A 20,487-nucleotide genomic window follows, 5' to 3' on the forward strand; every position below is an offset into this window, starting at 1 on the left:
TGTGAAACTTCCCAAATCTTGATCTAGTCCAGGGAGCAAACTTAGCTTGCAGACTTTTTTGTTTGGCTTGTTTATAGTTTCTTCTTAATTTCTCTGATCTTTTAACATTGGCATGCCGCACAGCTCAGTCCTTGGTCCTCTTCTCTATCTACACTCACTCCCTTGGTGATCTCTTCTGCTCTCATGGCTTTAAGTACCACTCTATGCCATAAATGTCAGGTTTACACTTCCAGTTAAGACCTGTTTCCTAAATTCCAGAGTCATATAGTCAACTGCTTACTTGGTATCTCTACTTAAATATTAAGTTTCAGTGTACCCAAAATCAAACTCCTGATCTTTACCCCAAATCTTCATGCTCCATTTATGAGTCTTTCCCATTTTTGTTAAAAGCTACTCCATTCTTCCAGTTGTTCAGGCCAAAGACCTTGCCCCAGTAACAGAGCATCTAATAGCAGAGCAGAAATCAACATCTCAGTCTCCTGAGTTTTATTCCAATGATCTCCCTTCACCCTGCTTTAACACACACTATAGATATAGGCATGGTGAATGGATGACATGTGCTGCCACCAAGGCATCCACAGTTAGTTGCCTAGCACACACTGAGGTCCCTTCAGGGGTTTTTACTAACTCCCCCTCCTGACATTCTCAGATGACCCATTTAATGGTATTTAGGATTGCTGCAAGATTCTGCCTGTTTTCTGGGGCTTTGGTAAGTTATGACAGTAAGTGAAGGCTGTAAGGTAGAGTATAAAATCAATACTAGTAAAACAAATGAGTAAAATACCACAGGGCAGCAAGACCCTGAGAGCAGGGAGAATGCTAGTATTCTGTTTTGAAAGGCACAGAGCCTTCTGGGAAAGGGACTGCATCTAACCTACAACCAAAAGCAAAGATTTAAACTCTTAAAAACATCATCCTCACCTCTGAGCTGACCCGTCGCACAGAGTTTTCAGCTGACCAGCCTATGTTGTCCTTGGTGCTCTCGGATTGACCCCTGTTAGAGCTGACTGACAGCAACTCCCCAAGATGAACGAAAGCTGAAGCTTGTTCTTCAGGATTCTCCAGCCTCTACCACATACCACACACATACCCACACATTCATGTGTACACACACACACATATACACACACACACACATGCAGAGCCACAAAAGTATGGTAGGGGGACTTGAAGCTAGGAAAGAACATAGCTGTAGCAACAGCATTTGGTTGCAAAAGAGGGGCTGTCACTATGCCCCACTCTCGCTGTGAGGCCTTAGATTTGTGTTCTAGCTGGTTTGTGTTGCTGTTTTACCTGCTGTGCCTTTCAGCAATGGTAATTGCCCCTTCCCATAAGCCAAAGGCATACTCTGTTAGCGTTGGTAACAAAAGCTCTGTAGTTGCAACTGCTGCAAATAATGAGAAAAAGAAGAGATAGAGGATGGGACAAGGAAAGTAAGGACACTCTTTACAACCCTCTATCTTGGCTTCTGTCTATAGTTCTAAAGAAGCAAGACAGGATTGGCAAGACCTTCTGTCAGGCAGATGGCCTTGTTCTATCACAGGCCAGAATGGTGAAACCACTGATGACTCAGTCTATTGGTTTGGAGTGCTGTATAGACCTGAGCCTGAATGAATGAATGAACTGTGAATAAATGAATGATAATTGAAACTTATCTTTCATTGTTACTCAGTGACTTTAGCTAGCTCTACCCTAGGCTTTTTTGGAGCTTGTATTCAAGAGAACAAGGTCTGGGTCAGGAGCAAGTGATATTTGAATTTGTTCAGTTTAATGGTTCATGGTGTCGTCAAGTTGACTATCATCAGTTCCGATTTACTGTGCTTAAAAGACACAAAACGGGTTTCCAAAGAATTTTGTCCTTAGAAGTATACATTAAAACACCTGGCTTGGAAAGCACCAGTTGAAGGACAAAATGGCAACATCACCTTTGAACAAAAAGCCAGGTGCATACAGAGACCAAGAAGCCAAAGGGTAATTGAATTCTTGTTATTAAAGGTGGTACCTCCAATAATGCATGATCTCAACCCTTGGACTTAGCCAAAAAATGTCTAATAGCCTAATCTGTTTGATATGATACTCATGAAGATAACACCCTTATTTTATATAGAATGCAGTACAAAGACAATTGTAGCCACTGTAAGCTGCAGGCAAGCTTTTCTGACAACATGTCTAGTGGGCCCCATCCTGGAATGTTCCAGTCCTAACCACATCGCCTTCGGCCTAGCATCCCCCTGCCAAGCACCCATATTTATGGTAATGGAAAACAATAGGTGTAGGAGCTTAAGGTCCCCCGGGCTGGCTGAGAAATCCAGAGGATTTCTTTTGCTTAGCCAAATAAGGCCACATTTGGAAAAAATATCCAAAATGTGTGTTCTAGCAATATGCATTTGTAGCCAATAGAATTTCATTGAAAACAAGCATTGGGAATACAATGAAAGAGAAGAATGCAGGAACTAAAACCTTATTTCAGAAGTCTTTTTGTGCCAAAATATAAAGGTACAAAGTGATAATCCTTGCCCAATCATGCTGAGACCAAATTAGGAAGTTTTTCACTGATGTCCCACCCCCACCCCCAATCTCTCCATTCTGATTTATTTTTCTCTTTTCACAGGTCCTCGTAAAGCCCTATCACCTCCTATATCAGAGGAAAACAATCCATTCAAATCAAATACCCATTCAAATCAAATAAGTATTAGTCACTTAGCAATGTTACTTTGAGTAAAGCACTAGACATGGGACACGAGGTAATTTTTTTAAAAGGCTAATGTGTGGTTAAATGGTCAGGTTATATTACTCCAGGTAGTAGACTTGGGTTGGAATCCCAGCTCTGCCACTTGCCAGCTGTATGACCTTGGACAAGTTACCTTGAGCCTCAGTTTCACCATCCATAAAATGGAGTTGATAAAACCTAATTTGTAGGCTTGGTCTGAGGATTCAATGGAATCATTTATGTAAACTACCTGGTGCAGAATAATCACTGACTACATGATAGCTGCTATTGTTTGCATTTAAGAAGAGGAACACAGGGCTCTGGTAATATCATCATGGAAGTTAGTGTTCAAGACCCTTGTCTCAGTCTTGAATTTGTCACAAATATGTAATAGAGTCCCAGTTTTGGACCCAGTGTCCTTAGCACCCTGATATGGTAAAACTGTTCCCCTTCACTGGAGGAAAGATCTTGCTTCTATTTTGTTTTCCATTATATCACCAACAGAGTGTTTAGGACATCTTAATAATAAAAATAACAACATTAACAATCATAATGAAAAACATTTATTGAGGAATCATTAGGTGTCAGGCAAGCTCTTTATGTGTATTAACTTATTTAATCCTCACAACAACTCTATGAGGTAGGTACTATTATTGTTCCCAACCTAAAAATAATGAAAAGAAGATACAGAGAGCTTAAGTAAATTTACAGCAGTCTGTCTTCAGAGCCCATGCTCTTAACTACCATGTTATATCTGAACTTAATAAATAAATGCTAAGTTAATTCATGGACTGTCATTAAACCCACCAATAAAAGAATATCATATATACCTTTTGTAACTTCTTTTTTTCCTTTCATGACTTCCCGATTAAAGATAGCAAAATCAAGATTTTTTTCCTTCACCCTCTTCCTCCTCTCAAACATCACTCCCAAACAACAAGGAGAACAAGAAACAGAAACAATAAACCTCCATATCTAACGGCACTAGAAGACAAGTATAATCTTGACCACAGAATATGAAGATAGAAAGCTGCTACAGGAGTGGTAACTGATTTAGCAGAGTGGAGGGTGATTAAATCTAAGTATCTGAAGAGGGGAGTATTGGTAAGCAACAAGCAGATTTGCTCCCTGTGAATCCTGGGAAGGCTTAGGAATTAGAGGCGCTATGTACAGAAGTGGAGGTTAGGCAGAGCACGAAAAAAGGGATAGCTTTGAATGTCTGTGTAAGGAACAGTTAGACTTCTGCCATCCCACTTCTACGAAGGAGAACCAGATCTCTGCAGGAAACAGGTTAAACTGATTCAGAACAGCTCCAGAGCTGGGACACTTGACCCAAATGACAGTGAGAGTGAGGTGGGCCATAAAAAAAGAGTGATGAAGTTAAAGTCTTCATACTTAATGATGAGAATCCCAGCCTACTTCCCCCAACATGGCTCCTAGAATAGTGACAACCAGGATTACAACTCCCAGGAAGGAGATTGAAACACTCTTCTCTGAAGAAAGTGACTAGCTCAAGAGGCAAGATCTACAGGTATTGGGAAAAAAAAAAAAAAAAAAACAACAGCTCGCAAGCCAATTGCCCTATACTGAAGCCTACAGGTCAACATAACCACCATGTACATACACTTTCAAATCCTCCTTTTAAAGCTTCACTCTCAAAAACATACAGATAGCCAGGATCATCAGACATTTAAGGAAAACTTCCAAGATTAAATAGAAAGACCAAAACAAAGAACATGAAAAATTAGGAACTGAGGAAAACACAAAGAGCAGGAGAAAACTTCAAAGAAATTATAATGAATATCTTCAGAGAAATATAAGAAAATACCATATTCAAAAACAGGATGCTATAAAAATAGAATAATCAAACAATAAGAATCAATTCTTGGAAATTAAAAATATGATAGCAAAAAAATTTTTTTAATCAGTAAAAGAGTCAGAACACAAAATTGAGGAATTCTTCCAGGAAGAAAAGCTAAAAACAAAGATATGGGTGATACAAGAGAACTAATAATACAATTAAAAAATCAACCCAGGCAATCTTATATCCAACCAATAATATTTTCAGAAAGAGCAAAGACAATGTTGTTGAGGAAATTATCAAAAAAAATAACATAAGAAAGTTTTCTAGGCAGAATGAGCTTCTAGATTGAAAGGTCCCACCAAATATACAGCATAATACATGTCAAAGACCCAGACATAATCATGAAATTTCATTACTTCAGGAATAAAGAGTTAACCTTAAAAGTTTCCAGGGGAGATAAGGAGGAGTGAAAACAGGTTGCTTCAAAGGATCAGGAATAAGAATGACGATGGAGTTCTCAACACCTATGGTGGAAATAAGAAGACAATGTGCCATGTCTTCAAAGTGCTAACAGAAAATAATTTTTAACCTAGATTTATATATTTAATCAAACTAGCAATCAATAATGAAGCTAGAATAAAGACTCTCAGTGCAAAATTTCAAAAGTTTACCTCCAGTATACCTTTTTCAGAAGCTACTAAAGGATGCGCTCAACGAAAATGAGAGAGTAAACAAGAAAATGGGAGTCATGAGAGTCATGAATAGTGAATCCGGCACAGAAGAAAGAGAAAGCGAATTTCCAGGGTGATGAAAAGAGAGATCCTACCATAACAGCTGTATAGCAGCCTTAGGAAACAACAAGTTTAGATTGGAATAGGAGGACAGAGAGCCTCAGGATAAACAAATGAAATTGATAGGGATTTAACAGATTTTACTGTGTATAAAATTGTTTTGAGAGGATTCTACAGCTTTATCAGACAGTACAGAAAGACTTAGAAATCCAAATTAAGGTAAACAAATTAAAAAATAAAGTAATTATTAACTCCAGTAAAAATCAAAAGTTATACTTGAAATGAATTATTACCATAGTATACCACATGCATCATCTATGAATGATATTTAGACAGGTATAATGTTAAAAACACAAAATATGAATTTAACTAAAAATTGTGACATAACTATATTGAGGGTCTGAAGGAGGGTAAGGAAGTATATAAGTGCTAACAATCCTCAACTATAATGGGAAGTCAACAAATAATATCCAAAACTGAGTAATCAAGAAACCAGTAGCAGTATGGTATTTAGAAATATAAATACCACAATAAAGAACTAAAAGACATGAAAGTGGTTGTTCCTGATGAAGAGTGGGAAGAAGGCCTAGGAACTGCTTTGTTGTTGATACAAAACGTTTTAGCATTTCTTGACTTTTAAAATCGTGTGCATGCATCACTTTGATAGTTTTTTGTTTTTTATAATTTTTGAATAGGCAAGTATATAAACTAAAAGAGGATGCAAACCACTTCTATAAGCAATATAGCCTATATATAGAAATTTCAATTCCACTGGAAGTTATTGGGCAAGGGAGAAATACAGCCATCTTTCTCATACATTTGTTTACTCATTTACAATCTCTCTTTCATTAGAATTTAAGCCCCATAAGAGCAGGAACAAGTGATATGCTAGTGAATGTTGGCAACAGCTCTATGAAAAGGGGAAAAGACTCTTATTTGTAGCATTTACCAATTTCTGTGGTGTAAATACTCTCAATGCCTGATTCAAGCTACCAACATGATGCCACTGAACACAGTGTTTGGCAAAGAGGCACACAATTGGCTTTTATGAACTGGCTCCAACACACTACTGACAAAAATCCTGTCTTGTTTACTGTTCTATCTGAAGTTCAGCATAGTGCATGGCACGTGGCAGGTGCTTAATAAATAGTTGTTGATCTGTTGACTGAATAGGAAAAAACAACAGGAGCCAAGGGATAAGCAAACATTGAGCTACATAATTTGATCTGAGAAAATACCATTTGGAATTCTGAAAGTGAGATAATTTTGAAAGCTGGAACTATTGAACGATTCTGTGCCAGTAATCATAAAACTTCAAGAGAGTAGGAAGTTCAGGTCAGACTGTAATTTAGATGCTAGGTCACCATCAACCAATAAGGTCATCCTGGCCCCAAAAAGAAAAGGTGGAAAGGAAGTAGCTATAAGCCAGGCACTCTGCTAGTCACTTCACACGTATTACTTTGTTTAATCTTCACAATAATCCTAGAAGCTGTAGATCACTAACCCACTTTACAGATGGTAAAATTGAGACTCAAAAATCTAAGTAACGTGCCCAAGGACACGCAGCTAGTAAGAGTGAGAGCTGAGATTTAAACCTGTCTAACTTCTTATCATATGTTCTTTCTGCTATACTAGCTGCCTTCAAAAATACCTTTTAGCAAGGTAATTTAGGAAAAAAGGGGGTTTTGTTTATCAGAGATGTGAAAATAATTGTCTCACTCTTCTATCATTCTTTGGTTATGAAAGTAAAGCCAAGGCACCTGCAAAGTGGGGGTGGAAATGTATCCAAAAAAGCTTTTTTTTTTTAATAAGCTTTAGAGTCTTTGTTTTCACTCTCTCTATTTCCTTGTCTAAAGTAGAGTACAGGCTACCTAGCAACCACACTAATGGCGTCTTTTTTTACCTTAATTACCTTATGTTTTCCACAAGCTCAAAGAGATTGGATCAAACATTAAGAGTAGAAGGTCTGAATTTTTTGTATCAAAATATCTGCTCATACATATGATACACACACACACACACCTTTATATTTCCCTCAATCCTGTGATTAAAGTAAAAAAGATGACTTAGTCTTGTAACTATGTGATGCCATAGCATTGCATAAAAAAGTACAAAAATTCACCATATGATTGCTTGCCTATAAATACACCAAACAACTGGTTTGAGCAATCATTCTTAGCAGTTTGAGGGATTCTTGCCTTTCTTGACCAAATCAATGAATTGTTTTCAATTAAACATGTGTGTGTCTCCTAAAAGAAAGATTTATTACAAACATATCTGTGGCAATAAAGTTTAAATCCAACACTGTTAGTATCTCTGCTGGTCACTTTTTTTTTATTAGAACAAGAATCTGCAAAATCTTTGCTATCAATACTCAGGACAGAAAGAGATTAAGAAAACCTAAGTTTCATCTGAATCATTTATTCAGGTAGAGAGGCAGTGCACAGGATAAAGGAATAAATAGTATACAAAAAGGAGAAGATCATGGAGAATGTGAGTGTTAGGCACAACCACCAGCCTACCTGATAGCCTTCTTCCTTGCTAATGGAATCTCAATTTTTTGCACACTTTTCCAGCAGCCATAGGGTCAGTCACGATGGTCTCATTCCTCTTTCTAAATTATTAGTTTGGGTATGGGTATGGGACACGATTGTGACCAGGAAAGTGTGGGGAGAAGTCTGCTTGAGGAGCATTTGGGCAAGATTTCCTCACTCTTAAAAAGAGACACAAGAGAGGGACATTCCCCATTTTTGTCTGTAGACAGTTGCACTTGGACATGATGTCTGGAACTGTGGCAGTCATCTTGGGACCAGGAGAAGAACCAGATCATGAGGGCAATCTAGCATGCTATGATTGTAAAGTGGAAAGATGAAAAGAACCTGGTTCACTGATAACATCATGAGCAGCTGAATTAACTGACCCTAAAGCCCCCATATCTTCCAGTTTGGAAAAAAAAACAATTACTTGGGCCATTTTGTGTTGAGCTGTCTCTTAGTTACAGCCAGAGCATTATAACTAACACATTGTAACTAATGTATTAGTTATAACAGAGCATTATAACTAATACAATATGTTAGCAAATGCTAGAATTTTTAAACTTATTGATGGGCCATTCTGAAAATGACTGCCTTCTACATCTGGCCTCTAACTTATAAAAACCCCCTCTGTATTTTTTCTAATCTAACTATCTTTGGCCTTCCCATCTTCCTCTCATATTCCTTGTCTCTTTTGTATTTTTCCCTCTTTGTTTTTGTCTTTTGCCCATTTTTTGGTCCATTTTATTTTTGTCCATTCATTTCCTTGCTTTCATCCTGTCCCCACTGCTTTTCCTTCCACTAGCCCTCAAATGGCTGGGATTTGATCTGAAATATGTTTATACATATATTCATGTATACATACATAAATATTATTTCTTGTATATTATTAGGGAGGAATTCTTCCCCATTCCAAATGATTCCTTTCATATAGAGACAGCTCTACTAGCAAAAAACACCTGACCTCTTCAACCCCTTACTCATTCCTTCCCACAAAGGAGTGACTTAATCTGACTGGTTAGTTGGGAAGGAGAACTAAACAGATGTAGCCCAAGCCCTCCTAACTTCTTTCTCTCGGGAGTAAGCTCCACTATGCTCTTTCAGGCTGTACATTTTACAAAAGGCATGCCCTCACGGGGCAGAAATATAGGGGTCCAGCAATGCTGGTAACTAGATGGAGAAGTCTGATCAACCCTCAGATTCAATACTGGGAAACTCAAATGCATATAGACAGAAGCCGCATTCTCCAGTACCAGCTTTATCAATAATAATGGTAATATCTTCCTATATACCAGCTCTCTTATTGTTGAATTGGTTCCAAACTTGGGTCAGAAACAAGATTTCTTTTTACTATGCCCCCTTGAATGGCACTAGTATATATTAAAGTTTTGTTTCCCTGTTCTTAAACACATTTTATTTCTTCTTCATGGCTGTATATGTTATCATTGCAGGTTGCTTGAAGATAAAAACAAAAGCAAAAACAAAAAACTCCAATAATATATCTTTGTTTTATAAATGTTTTCTGCAAACAAAAGGTGTTTTTAATTTGTGTGTGGTTGCCTGCTATTGACTGAGTTTCCTATGGAATAGAGTCACTTGATAGGAAAAATATTTACCTTCCTGATTTTTGAGGTTTTCTGTTCATGATTAACTTGTGAATCTGCACTTACTTGATCTGACTCCAGCTTCTCAGGAATTTCACCTCTAGCTGCTGCCTCCATAAAGGCTTGATAGAAGGTCTTTTCTTGGGACTCCACTGTAATGGTCAACACAGCATCATAGGCTTCCCGGAGTTTTGGATTGTTCCTTAGAACCTGGTAGGGGGTATGCTTATAAGGTAAACTGTAGAGCAGGGCATCATAGGGAACAAAGACATAGGTTCCATCAGTCATTTTCAGATCGTGAGCCCATTCCAAGAGATGCGTCTGAGTCTCTCCCCTAATCAAGGTCGAATGCATACACATGATGATTACTGAAACCGACAAAGCAGGGAGGTTATGGTGGCAATACGTTAGTAAAATATAGTACCAAAAACTACAGATTGGGAGAAACAAATAATTGTATTATAACCAATTTTTAAATGATATCTATCTTATGTCTTTAAGATGAACAAGATGTTGAAACCCTGAGTTGAGGCTGACGTATTTTCAGGGACGCTGATTAGGCAATAGGGAAAAATCAGACATGTCTACAGGCTGCAGAGCCTAGTACTAGACTGGAATAAACAAATATAGCAAGTGGGAGGTAGCATAATGAAGAGGCTTTGGAGTTGGAAAACCTAGGTTTATATCCTAACATCGCCAGTTACTAGCTGTATACCCTTAGGTAAATTACTTAACCTCTCTCTGCCTCATTCATAAAATGGAGATAGTAAATATGTACTTCATGGGGTGGTAGTGATGACTGAAGGGGGAATGCATACAATGGGCTTAGCACACAGCGCTCAATAAATGGTAGCTATTATTATACCTAAGAATAAAAAGGCTAGAGGGAGAAGATGGGTGATATTCCCATAGCCACTGTTGCTTTTTATTGCCTACCTCCTGCAGACATACATTCCAACAGATGTTGACCAACTGTTCCCACCCTTACCAAGGCCATTATAGACAATGAATGGCACTAACTCACACTCCGCTGTAAATGCTACTAATATTACGAGTGATATGTTCAATTTTTAAAAATCCAACTTCCCTATAACTGGAATTACTTTGCACTCACTTTAATTCTCCCTAGACTTATGAAACTATGTTGCTTGGCAAGGCTATGCTAGAATAGAGTGGATTAGTGGAGGCCACGGTTGAAGAATGGCAGCTAGATCATGAGAGTGAAAGTCTTATATCCAATTTCGCCCTTGGCATGCTAAATGAGTTTAGTTTAAGCCCACTTGTGCTTCAGTGCCCACGTCTTTAAAATGTAGATTCCAATGCATTTCACAGGTACATTGAGTAGTTTAATTAGATAATGCCTGGCAAGTATTCTGAGCTCCTTGAAGAAAGGCAAAGAGCCTACTGCCTTTGGTAAATATTAACTATACATGCTTACATGGAACCTTTAATCTCAGGAACTGAGTATGCTTAAACTACGTTCAATGACTGGTCTTTGGTATTTACGTATTGCTTCATCTATTTTCAAAAACCTTCTTTGCACTTGTTAGATACCCTCAGAAAATTTCCCCTTTGAGCCAGAGCTGGTACCCTTTATTTTTTAAGGTGTACCTAGTAAGTTACGAAGTTGATTTAGATACCAAACACACACACACACACCATAACTTGAATTTTTAAATGACCATTAGCTCCTTCAATATAATTACCCTGAGAGGCTCTACATGTATTCTGATGTGCAAAGTATTCCTTTGAATACTCTAGGGATATCTTTGGAGCTAGTTCTTGAGCCACACAAGGAATTCAGCCTCCCTTGTTCATAATCATGCATTGTATGATGGGAAAATGGAGTGACAGAGAGGTCCAACAAGGCAATGATTGGATTTAGAAAGAGAAACTAGAACCCAAGGCCCCTAACTCCCTAAGTTTGGCTACACCATTAAACATGAATCACTTTGGTCAAATTAATTCAGTAACATGTCCATTGAGGGGAAACGCTGAGTTTAGTTAGGTGCTTCGGGTAGCTGGTCAGTTCTTCCGACAGTATCCTTGGCAAGCGGGTCAGTATTGGGATCTCCTACAAAAACAGAGATTAGATTATGAGACCAAGGTTACCCAATAGAGATAAAATTCATTTAATTAACTTAAAGGAATATTAAAATTACTTCCCTGGATGGAAAATATTAAATAGAACTAAGTGCTTTGTGTTGGTTGAAATACAGCGAATATTTTAACATATACTACGTGTATTGGGCGCTGTGGTGTGCCAGTCAGATGCAACCCTCAGGAATGAAGCATTCATTCTCCTAGCTGCTGGGAATGTTTGGAGATAATAGCCAATACCTCTCAGGGGATTGTCCTCAGCTGAGGAGAACCACCTCTCCCAAGGTTGCATCCCCTCCATAGTGTGTTGGAGCTGGCTTGTGCTGGTTCACAAGAGACTATGGTTAAATTTTCAGGGATATTATGAACTAGTAAATGTCATGTTGGTAGCTTGAAATTGGCCATGGTGGGTGTCATAACACCATGGAAATTAGCAAATGCTACAAATCAGGGCTTTCCCCTCCTCCCCCGATAAACTGGCTATTAAACAATTATTATCACATTGCACCCCTTTCTCTGTATCTGCCTGTACCCAATGACTGGTCAATATGGAGGCATAAAGACCAACACTCCTTAATTCTGGACAATACTGAAGGGCCACCCCAGCTCCAGAGCTCCCACTGGGACTGGCTGGGACCTTTGTTGTGACTGCATGACAGTTTAATTTTTCTCTTTTTCCAATCCTACTGCTGCCTCTCCGTCACAGGTGTTGTCCTTGAAAGCATTCTCCCAATAAGCTTCCTGCACACCGATCTCCATCTGCCTTTCTTTTTACTAGGGTACCAACTTGTGACACTGGTTTAGAGCCCCACTGTACCCTAAACTGACTTCTGTCATGGCAGTTACAAGATTCATTGCCCTTATTTATTTATGTCAGCCTCTACTATGAAACCATGAGTTCCTTGAAGTCAAACACTGTATTTTATTTCTGTATTCTGGTACATATTATATACCCAATGAACAAGGAATGTTTGAAACAATTTCAGAAAGAAGTTTTGTCAAGACCTTACCCTCCCCTTAATTTTCCTTTCATTGGCCCACACAGAGGACATTTTGGGCAGAGTCAGAATTTTTATTACTGGAAAGACCCTTTGAGACCATCTAGCCTGTCTTACTCCCCCCATTATTTTACAGATGATGAAATGGAAGCCTCAAGAGGGAATGATCACAAGCTACTCTATTTTTTGCAAGGTAAGACTTTGCCATCGAACACGATTAAAACAGAAAGCATAAATACTGAATTCAAACAGCACCATCTTCATTTAATAGATTGAGTGCTTTGTCAATAGGGATTTGTAGATGCATCTGTTCTACATGATTATTTTACTAAATAGCTTTATTATCTCAAAATGACATTCATTAAAATGGGATTTTACCTGTAAGTTGTCAGGAAAGGATTAGCGGACAGAAACCTTAAATCCTTGACAAGACCTGGGTCAACAGGTGATCACTGAGTAATATTAATTTGTAAGTTTCCATCCTGATTGTTCACAGTCAAGCCACTCTATAGCCTAAACAAGGACCAGGAGATACATCCTCCTGAGATCCCATCTCACTAGGATATGATATTAGCACTTTCTCTGAGCCACCTGAGCCCCACTTGAGTTGTCTAGTAGCTACGTCTTCATGCTGTGGTACCCACTATGGCAGGCTGCTCAGGACCCTCTCTTTCACCCTCAATGCTAGCAGCAGGAAATGTCTAACTCCAGGAGAAGCCAATTCCCAAGCCACTCAATTCCTACCTCTCTTCCTATATTGAAATACTCTATCCAATACTTCCTCGAGGTAGAGGAACTGTGTTTCTCCAAAAGCAAATTTTATTTCTCCCAGATTACTGGCTATGGAGCGCTTGGTGGAGGAACCTGAGCCCAGCTTCACACCTTGTGAGATGAAAATGGTTTCACTAGCTATTGCTGAAGAAGTTCTTAGAAGTCATATTCATGTTGTGAGCCCACAATACTGCTCCCAATCCACAGAAACCCTCCATTCTACTGTCCTTAATTTTCATTTTAATCCTTTTGTGACATTTCCTACCACTAACCTTCATTTTAACCTATTCCGTGTTAACAGGTGTTGAGAGATGGGAGAGTAAGCAGGCCAGAGGAGGAGGGGGACATACAGTGTGATTTATCCCAGGTCTCATGTTCCCCCAGGATTCAGCCCCATCTGGCCACACTCTGAAACAAGTAGATTCACGCCTTCCTCCCCTCAGTTCTCCCCCATGCACTCTATAAAATGGATACATAAAAAGAGGGTGGGAGGCTCTGGAATCTGCATGTTCCCCAACCACCGCCCAAAGTGTGATTCAGTGCAGGAGGCCCTCAGACCACACTTTAAGAACACTGTAGTACACGATGTGTGGCTATGTCTATCGACTGAGGACACTGCACACATTTTTGGCCTTAAGTCCTGAGACCACCACTTACTTACCTGCCACCAGTGTCAAACTGGTCCAAGTAGCTCAGCATGCTGTCAGACACATATTACATTCAATGGCCATTCTGTCTGCATCAGATCGTGTTTCTTCATACCCAGTAAAACTGTTATTACAAGTACTTTTATTGCTGCCCAGCTTATGTTTTTAATATTTCTCCATACTTTGCAACGTATGTTTTCTTCAGCTTTTCCTAAACTGCTATGCAGGTAAGGGCTCTTAAACGCAGGAAGCCTAGATGTTTAGAGATTTCCTCCTGGGCTGGGTCTTCAATAATTCTATCATTACTGACAGTGGACCCATTCAAGGGAGCAAGTTGTCCTTTCACCATTTCCATTTACTTACATTTATCTATACCAAACTGTATACCAAATTCCCTATCAGCACTAAGGCTCTTGGCCATAGTATTACAGTATCACTATTCTTATTACTGGAGGAAAACTGGGGCGATACTTGTTACCTTGAGGCACTTAAACGAATTTCATCAGTGGGCCCAAAAGTTAAGAGAGAAAAATGGAAGGGCTAAATTATACACCATGGGACACAGGAGGTCAAGTGAGTACGCTTTAGGGGCGTCCCTCAAGTGGACAGGAGGCAGGAGAGCATAAGTCTTTCATTAAACCAGTGATGCTCAAAGTATGGTCCCTGGACCAGCAACATCAGCACCACCTTGAACTGGTTAGAAATGCAGATTCTGGTACCCTATCCCAGCCCTCCTGAGTCAGAAACTCTGGAGGAGGGACGCAAGCCCCCCAGGGGATTCCGATCGTGCTTAGGTTTGAGAGGCACTGCTTTAGATCAACCTGAATACATATCCTAGTTTTCCCACTCACTAGCTGTGTGACCTTAAGCAAGTTATCTAACCTCTCTCAGCCTCCAAAGTCTCATTGGTGAAGTGCATTAAATAGTAATTGGCCTTACTTTCCAGGGAGGTTGCAAGAATTGAATGAGATGGTCCATATAAAACCCTTGCCAAATGACTAGCATATAATAAATTCTCAATAAATATTAGCTATTATCATTGCTATTATTATTATTGGGGGTTTTTTTTATGTCAAGAATCTTCAATAGGTGGAAGAGGCCAGCCAGGTCTCTGACAATGAGGTAGTAATAAAGTATCTGATTTTGGAAGAACAAGAGAAGGACATTCTGACCGTGTCCTAGTTACCGAACATCATGCTGTAATGAAGCATTCCCAGTTTGGAAGGATTTAAAGGAATCCCCAAATGGTTCAACAACCTTGTAAACCCAAATTGAAAGGATTTCACAATCAGCCAAGCATTGATAGGCAAAAAGGTGAGGAGAAGGGAGGAGGGCTCGAAATAACCATTTGAAAAGTTCTCTAAAGAGCTTTCTAGTGGGGCCTCCTGCTAGTCTTTGTGAGAATTAGCAAAAGAACTTCTGGGAAATTGCAGGCCCCCAGGTGCTCTGCCTGGTGAGTGATGCTCTTTTGTGCCATTGGATCCCAATCTCCAACAGGACTCATGGTGTAAGGAGCAGAGAGTGAACTGAATTGTGGCCCTCAAGCCCACTCAGCTAGATTCCCTTGGGCAGGGAAAGCCACATACAGCAGCCCTGCCTGTAAGCTGAGGCCTTTGTCCTTGACTAATATCTCTCCTATATGACTTTGTCAGAAACAAAGATAATTGGTAGTTGCCTCTGAAGCTTAAAGGAAGTGAGCTGACAATCTGGGAGAGGCTGAATCCTGAATCCCCCCTTCTCTGGGACTTCATTTACCCCATTCTTTGGTGTTAATAATGCATACACCTACCTACTTGTTATGTGAGATTCACAGCTGTTGTAAAACTTGGAAGAAAATACCTTGCTCCTGGATAACCCTGAGGATTAAATGACATTATCTATATGCAAATACCTTGTAAACTGTAGAGAGCTGTTCACATGTAAAGTGGTATTATGGTTGCTTTCATTGTCTCAATGGCAGCCTCTAGTAACACCCCTGCTGTTTCCCTTTCCAAGAGCCCACAACCATTATTATTGTTATGATCATCTTTACTATTAAATTTTATCATTGTCTTGCTGTTGTGTAAGCAAAATTTAGACCAGTTTCTGAGAAAGACATTCCTTCTGACTCCAGTAATGTGCCAGTGATAACTGGAAACATAAATTTACAAGGAAGAGAAGTGGCATAGCAGCACTACCCTCCCTCCCCACCACTATCTCTCACTGCCGCCACCACTGCCACTGCCACATGGGGCTTTGGTCACTGTTGTCGTGAGTAGGTCAGACAAAACCAGTCTTCCAGCTATTTCCATTACTTCCAAATATTGCCAGTCCTCTCCAAACGAAGGGATCCCTTTCCACTATATTTTGTACATCATAAAAGGTCCTTCTCTGAAGGTTTACTTGGGGGTCCACAGTGTTAAGAAGTAGCCTCATACCCAGCAAAATAAGGAAGAGGCCAGGCACTGCCTTCCTCAGCCCTTCTCAGCTGAGGTCACCACAAAAACCTTAGTGCTTTTTCAGTCCCAATAGTCAACAGCTAGGAATACTTTCACAGGCTCAGTCCTACCAGTTGAAAGGGGCTAGAAAATCAGCTAGAGATCTGATCGAGTAGATGCCGGATCTGGTGTATTGTAACCGTCCTCACTGCTCAGTTGGCCCAATCCATACTCATTAACTTCTAGCTCAGTTTCTCACCAGATCTCCCATTCTCTGATTGGACTGGAGATGTGCCCTGAACCCTAGGCCTCGCGGCTAAAGTCCTGATACTCGATTTATATTCATACTCTGAATCCTGCTTCTCATGCTCCTATTGGCTGGGGCACTAGTCTCAATGGATGATCAAGTGGACAACAGGCTTATCTTGCTTTAAGACTCACTCCCCTTCTGCAAGTCCTCCTGTCACATCCCACCCATCACTTGGAGTGCCCTCAGATACCAAAAACTAGCTGTGCCAAGTGTGGGTACCACACACGCTTTTGGACAGTGCACACTCAGGTGCCCGAGGTCCTACTCAGGTCGCAGCTCAGCCAATGGCTCAGTTTCCCTGCATCCGCCCCAACCTACCCACATTCTGATTCATGACGCTGAGGTCCCAGCACGCCTCACCTGAGTCTGTCTATGTTTTGTCAGAAACCCGGGGCAAAATCTTGGAGAGCAGAGCTTTGTCTTCACTCCCTTTTATCTCCCTTTCTGAGTCCCTACTGCGCTTTCTGCTGCTTTTCTCCCTACCCAGGGTCTTTCTTTGCTGCATAACCACATACCTCCCTCTCTAGGCTTCCAGGCTCCTACCCCCTCACCCCCATCTTAAAATTTTCATTCCCTTAGCGAGCTGATCCACACTGCTATACAGAAAGCAATCTGATTAAACAAAGTCATATTAAGACAAAAAATTGTCTGGTAACTTAAAGTAGGGAACATTTATTTACATTTTCTTGAACTTGAAACAGTGGTTCTTGACTCTGGCTACATTTTACAAGCACCTGGGAAGCTCTTTAAAATACCTTTGCTGGGGCCTCACCACAGACCGTCAGAATGTCTGGAGGTGGTACTCTGGCCCCAATCGTTTTGAAAAGATGTCCAGGTATTTCCAGTGTGCGGCCAGAGTAAGAACCATTGACCTAAAGGAATGAATCTCTAATAGTACGGCGATAATCTGTACATTTGCTACCTCCCTGCCTCAAAAGAATTGTGGGTGGTAAACACTCAATCCTAACTTCTCTCAGTCTGACAACCCAAAGAGCTTCGGGGCCTGGATTTATTTAACATTTCATGGTAGAGGCCAAAATGTCATTTCAAAGAGTATACTATTTAGAATGGGTGGGATGTGAAACACTCATGGAATGTAAACTTGCAGGAGACACTGGGCTTCGTGAAGATTTGTAACATATTATAAAGTTATGATATTAAATACGTTAGCCTGTTTCTGGCATGATTCCTCCCTGGAAATGGTTTTATATCTTTAAAAATAATTCTGTGCTCTGCTTTGAAAGTATCAAGCTCTATTATGAAGTAATCAGAGCCACACTGATTGCTTAACATTTATAGGATCTTGTAGACTGGAGCTGGAAGCAGACTACTATAGTTCCTGGAACTAAAAATTCTTGCCCTCATCCTCCCATAATGATCATAATTAAGGTCCAATACTGGAGACACTTGAAACTTAAAATGGGCTTCTGGGTATAGGCCAGCCCTAAGCTGGACCATTCTCTAACAAGTCCATTGTTATGTTAAGGAAATGACTGGGACCAGGTCTAATCCTGGAAGTAATCAGTTTGACAAGTAGTTTCTGAGCTATCTATCTGTCCTAAAGCGATGGAGTGACTGCAATAGAGGATGAGCAGTGTTCCCACAGATCACTGCTACTTTCCAGAAAAAAGGTAAAGTGGAGATTAAAAAATTAGAATAGAAAAAAAATCAAAACCAAGTGTCACAAAGGCTTGCAGTATGTATATGTAAAAGACTTCCATCTGATTTAAGAGGGCCAGGAAGAGCCCTCCCCTTTCCCAAAATGCACCCAACTCGCCCTGGGTCAGTGGGTCAGTCCTTTGCTTTACACTTGGTTCATGGTCTCTGCAAGAATCATCTTTGAACATAAAACTTCTCTTGGGAGGGGAAAGGTTACAATTTAGGCAGGCTTCTCATTTTAATATGCTTTTATTTATCAGCTAGCTCCCTCCATATCGGCTCGTTGTGTGCTGCAGAGAGAGAAGCCCTGCTTTCAGGGAGTGGAAAGTGAGAAGGGGTGGGTGTGCATTTCTGAGTCCAGAGAAGACAGGTTCTTAGTGAGATGTGATGACACAAGGGCACTGGGCATCTATGAGGGAAAGTACACAGAAGGGAATCAAAGGTAAATCTCCCTTCAGTGACTAGACCAGACAAAAATAGAGCTATAAGAACATCGCTTCTTGGCTGATCTGAAACTGCTGGGGTCCTAAGGGCATGGAGGGTGTGTGACCACAGTTGCTCTTGATGCTAATCTTCCCCCCCACCCCAGGTGCTGAGAGCCAGCACTGGCACCCAAGGGCATTGTAACCACAGAGGTCTTTGTACTTTTATTCAGTTCATAAAATAGGCTCTGTTGAAGCAGGATAGTCTTGGGGCCCGAGTGTGACTGAAAGGGGGCAAATGCATGAAGAACTGGAGAGTGATGTGCTATCCTAGGGTGTGAGGATAGGAAAATTTTGGACATTGTCATATCCTTTCACTGAAGCCACATTTAAAGCTGAGCCAGGAGAAGGCACTCACTGAGAATTCTGTCTGCCTGGCGAATCCGCTGTAGAGCTTTCTGGATGCTTTGGCTGTCTTGTCCTGTGGTCAGGACGATCCCTACAGGTAGGCCGCGGCTCCGAAGAGCACTTGCAACTCGATGGGCTGTCTGCACCCAAATGTCTTCATCTGAGGAAATGACTCCAGCGTGAGCCCACTGGAAATATTTCATGATGGTTACCAGCACCCGGATGGGAGAAGGGAGTGTCCGAGAAAAGGTCGGGTGGCTATTTTTATTGTCTAATTCATAATTCACACAGGCCCAAGAGAAAATCCCTTTGTCCCAGCTGTTTCCCAGGAGTGAGGCTGCCTCACAGTAGCCAGGGTTGGCCGGTCCAATAAATCCTGAGGCCACCTGGTGGTGGGAAATGAAACTGGATAGAGCCCTGGAAGCCTGGCAGTCTTCATTGAGAATCACGTATTCAAAAGAGTAACCCAGGTCAAACGACGGGTCCTTGTTGATCCGCTCAATGGCTAACCGAGCGGCAACCTCTGGCAGGGCCTTTGAGAACAACGGATCACAAGTCCAAGGGCCCACCACCCCTATCTTGTAGGGGGTTGCCCATACCTGCTGTGGGAGGGACGTAAGGGCCAGGAGGCACAAACACCACAGGAGCTTGAAGGATGCAAGGCCATGGTGCCCTCGCTGTCTTCCGGGAGCCGAAAACCAGAGCATAAGGTGTGAGAAAGGCCAGGGTCCCAAGAACAGAGCCGTCCTGCTTCCAGCAGGCTAATGAAGAAATATTGGAAGGTGAGGCAGCTGTCCCGAGATGGATACTGTTGTTTCCAAATGCCTGTCAATCAGAAGAAAAGGTATATTACTCACATTATTCCTGAAACTTCTGGAAATAACAGTTATGAAAGAATGGCCAAGGAATGGCAGTCCCTAACTAAAAGTTTCTCTCCCCTACCCTGACCAAAACTTCTCCTCTTCCTCTACTTCCTGTAATCCTTATCTCAGGAGATGGCACCTCCATCTACCCTTCATCTACTTGCTCTGGTCAGAAACCTGGTAGTCAGCTGAGACTCTTCCTTCTTCTCTGTCCCTCATTCAATCCATCACCAAGTACTGTTGATTCAACTTCAGTAATAGTTGCTCATCTCACAGTGTTGTAAGGATTACATGGATTAACATACAGCAAACACTTTTAACAGGGTTTGGCAGGTCATTAACTTTATATTTGTGATATTTTTATCATTATTATAGTTTCAAATATGTCCATTTTTCTCCACCACACTGCCCTCCTGGGGACAGGCACAGATGTAAATAGATAATGGCGA

The 20,487-nt window shown here is 40.8% G+C and overlaps 1 protein-coding gene across 1 annotated transcript in view; it reads right to left on the reverse strand.

Annotated features, from left to right (window-relative positions):
• GUCY2F (guanylate cyclase 2F, retinal) overlaps window positions 1–20,183 on the reverse strand; it is a gene marked incomplete at its 5' end in the record, with an annotated part of 83,494 nt that extends 63,311 nt beyond the window's left edge. The window contains 3 exons of the mRNA XM_082445690.1: window positions 9,510–9,811; window positions 19,186–19,936; window positions 20,118–20,183. Of these exons, the coding sequence (XP_082301816.1) occupies window positions 9,510–9,811; window positions 19,186–19,936; window positions 20,118–20,183 (1,119 nt within the window). The remainder of the gene's footprint in view (window positions 1–9,509; window positions 9,812–19,185; window positions 19,937–20,117) is intronic.
• Between the last annotated feature and the right edge of the window lie 304 nt (window positions 20,184–20,487).

Source organism: Balaenoptera physalus (genome assembly GCF_965194825.1).
Source record: "Balaenoptera physalus genome assembly, chromosome: X".
In the NCBI taxonomy this organism is placed as follows: domain Eukaryota; kingdom Metazoa; phylum Chordata; class Mammalia; order Artiodactyla; family Balaenopteridae; genus Balaenoptera; species Balaenoptera physalus.